This window comes from Bos javanicus, chromosome X (assembly GCF_032452875.1).
Source record: "Bos javanicus breed banteng chromosome X, ARS-OSU_banteng_1.0, whole genome shotgun sequence".
NCBI lineage: Eukaryota > Metazoa > Chordata > Mammalia > Artiodactyla > Bovidae > Bos > Bos javanicus.
Genome location: NC_083897.1, coordinates 82,163,339 through 82,168,983, shown reverse-complemented (window position 1 = coordinate 82,168,983; position 5,645 = coordinate 82,163,339). Strand labels below are relative to the sequence as shown.

Genomic DNA, 5,645 nt, shown 5'->3' with positions numbered 1-5,645 from the left:
CCTGGGAACTTGTCCTAGGAAGAGAATTACAAAGAAGGAAAAACCTATATGCATTAAAACATTCAAAGCACAGAAAAATTGGGAGTTCCCTAAATGACCAATAATAGGAGAATAGTCAAATAAAATATGATCTACTGATGGATGGAATTTTATGTCATCATTGAAATGAATATGAAAGACTGTAACACAAGGAGAGTACTTGCAATAAAAAAATTTTTAAAGAATTTTAAAATAATGAGTGATGTTGAGCATCTTTTCATGTGTTTGTTAGCCATCTGTATGTCTTCTTTGGAGAAATGTCTATTTAGTTCTTTGGCCCATTTTTTGATTGGGTCGTTTATTTTTCTGGAGTTGAGCTGTAGGAGTTGCCTGTATATTTTTGAGATTAGTTGTTTGTCAGTTGCTTCATTTGCTATTATTTTCTCCCATTCTGAAGGCTGTCTTTTCACCTTGCTAATAGTTTCCTTTGATGTGCAGAAGCTTTTAAGGTTAATTAGGTCCCATTTGTTTATTTTTGCTTTTATTTCTGATATTCTGGGAGGTGGGTCATAGAGGATCCTGCTGTGATGTATGTCAGAGAGTGTTTTGCCTATGTTCTCCTCTAGGAGTTTTATAGTTTCTGGTCTTACGTTTAGATCTTTAATCCATTTTGAGTTTATTTTTGTGTATGGTGTTAGAAAGTGGTCTAGTTTCATTCTTTTACAAGTGGTTGACCAGTTTTCCCAGCACCACTTGTTAAAGAGATTGTCTTTAATCCATTGTATATTCTTGCCTCCTTTGTCAAAGATAAGGTGTCCATACGTGCGTGGATTTATCTCTGGGCTTTCTATTTTATTCCATTGATCTATATTTCTGTCTTTGTGCCAGTACCATACTGTCTTGATAACTGTGGCTTTGTAGTAGAGCCTGAAGTCAGGTAGGTTGATTCCTCCAGTTCCATTCTTCTTTCTCAAGATCGCTTTGGTTATTCGAGGTTTTTTGTATTTCCATACAAATTGTGCAGATGGCTAACAAACACATGAAAAGATGCTCAACATCACTCATTATCAGAGAAATGCAAATCAAAACCACTATGAGGTACCATCTCACACCAGTCAGAATGGCTGCGATCCAAAAGTCTACAAATAATAAATGCTGGAGAGGGTGTGGAGAAAAGGGAACCCTCTTACACTGTTGGTGGGAATGCAAACTAGTACAGCCACTATGGAGAACAGTGTGGAGATTCCTTAAAAAACTGGAAATAGAACTGCCTTATGACCCAGCAATCCCACTGCTAGGCATACACACTGAGGAAACCAGAAGGGAAAGAGACACGTGTACCCCAATGTTCATTGCAGCACTGTTTATAATAGCCAGGACATGGAAGCAACCTAGATGTCCATCAGCAGATGAATGGATAAGAAAGCTGTGGTACATATACACAATGGAGTATTACTCAGCCATTAAAAAGAATACATTTGAATCAGTTCTAATGAGGTGGATGAAACTGGAGCCTATTATACAGAGTGAAGTAAGCCAGAAGGAAAAACATAAATACAGTATACTAACGCATATATATGGAATTTAGAAAGATAGTAACAATAACCCGGTGTACGAGACAGCAAAAGAGACACTGATGTATAGAACAGTCTTATGGACTCTGTGGGAGAGGGAGAGGGTGGGAAGATTTGGGAGAATGACATTGACACATGTAAAATATCACGTAAGAAACGAGTTGCCAGTCCAGGTTCGATGCACGATACTGGATGCTTGGGGCTAGTGCACTGGGACGACCCAGAGGGATGGTATGGGGAGGGAGGAGGGAGGAGGGTTCAGGATGGGGAACACATGTATACCTGTGGCGGATTCATTTCGATATTTGGCAAAACTAATACAATTATGTAAAGTTTAAAAATAAAATAAAATTAAAAAAAAAGAATTTTAAAATATATGTACACTGATTGCATTTAAACATATACATATATATATATACATATATATACACACACACATATATGTATTATATAAACTAGAGAAGCATGGAACATGGAAAAATGAAAAGAATTGTCTAGGGTTGGAAGTAGAGGTGAATATTTTCTTTCAAATTTTTATTTAATATTGTCATGCTGTTGCTGTTTAGTTGCTGAATCTTGTCTGACTCTTTTGCAGCCTCATGGACTGTAGACAGCCAGGCTCCTCTGTCCATGGGATTTTCCAGGCAAGAATACTGGAGTGGGTGGCCATTTCCTCCTCCAGCGGATCTTCATGATTCAGGAATCAGTGGAATTTTTTAATGTGGCTTTTATAAAAAAAGTTTTAAAGTAGGTATGCAATAGGGTTAAGCAAAGCAGAAAAGTCAAAGGGGATGAAGGCAGAGAAAAGACCCCTAAAGGTTTTCCTTATGAGGCAATTTGTGTTCTAGGTACAGAAAAGTATAGGAAGGAAACCAGATCCAGAGAGTTAGGGGATGACTTTGTGGTGAGGAAATGGGATTCATGGTACTCTTTCCAGAAACTTGACAGTGAAATGAATAAGATGAATAGAATTTTTTTAAAGACAAAATGAAATCTGTTACAGAAGAGACTGAAAGTGATGAAGAAGGACAAACAAAGGAAAAGGAAAGTGGGCCTTGATATCTAGAGTGGAAGAGGGAGCCCTTAAAAGAATGCAAAAGGGGACTCAGGGACATTGGAGTCTTGTTTTTCTGCAGACCAGCCCTAACCTTACTCTCTACAGAGACCCCATAGAAGCCAGGAGACAAGTAAGGGATCAGAGTCAGGTCAGCAAGGGCAGGGCAAAAGGAAAGGAAGGCTGGAGATTCAGGAGACCAAAGGGCTGGAAGGCAATTTACAGCAGATGCCTGGAAAGGTAAGCCTACCCTTCTCACAGAGGCCTGCCCAGAAATTCTTCCCATGGCTTGAGGGTTAGCTCCCCAAGTTTCACATCCCACCTCCACTCCTAGAAGCCTGTAAGCACAAAGATGGTGCTAGAGAGGAGTGACTGGATGGCAAACTCTGAGGGAAGTTGTCCTAGCCCCTGTGCCTTGCCCTGTCCTCGAAGTCCTAAAGCCTGATCTGAAAGAGCTGGTGACAGATTTATCATTTATCTAGGACAGGAGCCAGAGAAAGGGGAGTGACCAGTGAAGAGCCATCTGTGGGCCTCAGTCCCTGTCACCACCCCGATCTCTGCACAAACCTGCTCCACTCTTTGGTGCTGGAATTTATGCCATAGACACGAGAGCTCCTCCCTCCTATTCTGAGCCATCCACTCTGCCCTTCATTAAGTACAGGAGAGCTGTCAAATATGTTCTCAGCAAACATCATAAAGAAGGACCAATCCCATTCCTGTTCCAAAGGCCATTATCAGCCTGGGTCCTGCCCCTGAAGCTTCTCAAGGTCCCCATCCCATGAGAAGACTTCCCACCCCACGAAAGGGCTCCCTCTCTTCATTGTGGCTACATAACACTCAACAGAGCCATGTCTCCAGCTGCATGTGAGGACCCTGGAAGGTAGGCTGTCTGGACTGTGCCCTAGGTCAGTGCCTGGGTAAGCAGAAGAATCCTGTCTTCCAGGGGAAACCAGGGAGTGGGTGTGGGCACTACACATGTTACATCCCAGGCACCTGTGATATGCTGAGGCCCCCACTTCTTGATTCTGGCTATCACCGTCAAATAAGTCAGCCCAATCCTGAGATCACCCCAGCTTCTCCACTTCTCCAGTTAAATGCTCTGGTCTGGCTGAAGGAATGCATGCTGTACAAGGAAACAGGGGGAGAGGCCAGAAGTAATGTAGGACTAAGAAACAGGACCAGTAGCCCCAGGAAGAGGACAGAAACAAGAGAAAGGAGTTGAGGAAAAAGAGTGGCTTCTAGTGTTTTGGGCTAAAAAGGAGAGGGCAACTGAAGGGTTTAGGAGTGACAGGGTCACATGCGATTTCTCTGGCTCCTCCTAAACCTTAAGATGAGGGCCTCTTTCCAGAGCCCAGAGAAGAGGAGAAAGCAGCCAGATCTGGTGTCACTATTAGATTCCCTCCCCTCTGCTCTGCACTCACCCCCTTTCTCTCACTTCCCAGCTTCCAGTGTTACAAACTATCTGCCCAAGGGGTGGGGCAGCCGCTGTCCTGGGGGGCGGCTGTCCACCTGCATCTGCTGTCTTCAGGCAGGGACACCAGCACCAGAGAGGAGGAAGCCCTGGGAGGCCGGGACCTGCTACCCCTGCAGAGTTGCTGGAGCTGACGTCGGTACTTTTCCCCAGTGAGCAAATAGAGCACAGGATCCAGGCAGCTATTGGCGCTGGCCAGAGGCCGAGTCACTTTGTAGACCAAGTTGACGATGTTCAGCACCCTGCAGTCAGCTTCCAACAGCCTTGCCATGTAATAAATTGTGCGGGTGATGTGGAAAGGCACAAAGCAGACAGCAAAGACAGTCAGCACCACAGCGATGGTACGCAGAGAGCGCAGACGGGAAGATGACTGGGTGGCCCCTGGCAAGGGCCGATACAGGCGCTGGGCCATGAGTCCATAGCAGACAAGAGTGACCAGGCAGGGAACACCAAAGAGCAGCCCCATGATTGCCGAACTGAAGTGCACATAATGGTCAAATTCCTCAGGCCGAGTGGTGTCGTGGCACAAGACGGTGTCGCCCTTGGGGCTGGTGGTGACGAAGAACAGGTTGGGCACGAGACAGCCAGCTACGACCAACCAAACTGCCAGGCAGAGAAGGCCAGCAAGGCGTGGGCAGCCCCAGCGCAGCGCCCGCAGTGGGTGGCAGATGCCCAGGTAGCGGTGCACACTAATGCAGGTGAGGAAAAGAATACTGCAGTAGAGGTTCCAATAGAAGAGAATGCGGATGAACTTGCAGAGCCCAGTGCCAAAGGGCCAGTGGTTGCGGGCTGCATAATAGTAGACAAGAGTGGGCAGTGATAGGACATACAAAGTATCTGACAGGGCTAAGTGGAACATGTAGGTGGCTGTTGCATCCCACGGTCGGAGGCGAAAGAGGAAGAGCCAGATGGTCAGGGTATTGAGGCCTAGGCCCAGCAGGAAGACAACTGCATAGGTCACGGGCAGCAGGATGAACTTGAACTCCTCGTTAAACTGGCAGTCCAGTTCCATCTCACTGTTGTCAGGATCTGAGTGGGCGCCTAAGGTTGTGAACAGCAAGGACTCTGTACCAGCCATGGTGCCCCTAGAGGCAGAAAGGGCAGAGTGAGGGTAGCTGGATTTCCCTGGCCACCTAGCCCTAACCTGGGGAAAGAAAGCAGAGAATGGGGAGGGCAATGGTTGAGGCACAAGTAGGGGTTGAGAGGATGCATCTGGAGGTAACCTAGGCCAGCCTGGCTTCTTCCAGAGATCCCTTGGTCCAGCCCAGGGAGTAGTAGGTAGCAGGCAGCAGTGCGGCTCAGGAGGGCAGTCAGTGGATTTGGGTTGTTCTTCTGCAGCTAACTCTGTCCTTCAGGGCTTAGCTAGCTGAAGGGAATTGGGGTCTACCAGGACCACTGTGGGAAGATACCCAGACCCAAATTTTCTCCCAGCTCACCAGAAGAGCGACATCACTGTGAAGAGGGCATCTCTCCACACAGTGACTTCTCTCCCCTGGTCCCAGTGTCTCTGTACTAAGTGATCTCTGACGCCTTCCCCCAGCCTGGGCCAGCCCAGAGCCCCATTGCC

At 46.5% G+C, this 5,645-nt stretch overlaps 1 protein-coding gene across 1 annotated transcript; it reads right to left on the bottom strand.

Annotated features, from left to right (window-relative positions):
* Nucleotides 1-4,037: 4,037 nt before the first annotated feature.
* On the bottom strand, nucleotides 4,038-5,332 carry P2RY4 (pyrimidinergic receptor P2Y4). The gene has a single exon (XM_061408643.1). The coding sequence runs from the start codon at nucleotides 5,154-5,156 to the stop codon at nucleotides 4,059-4,061; it is 1,098 nt and encodes a 365-aa protein (XP_061264627.1). The 5' UTR covers nucleotides 5,157-5,332; the 3' UTR covers nucleotides 4,038-4,058.
* Between the last annotated feature and the right edge of the window lie 313 nt (nucleotides 5,333-5,645).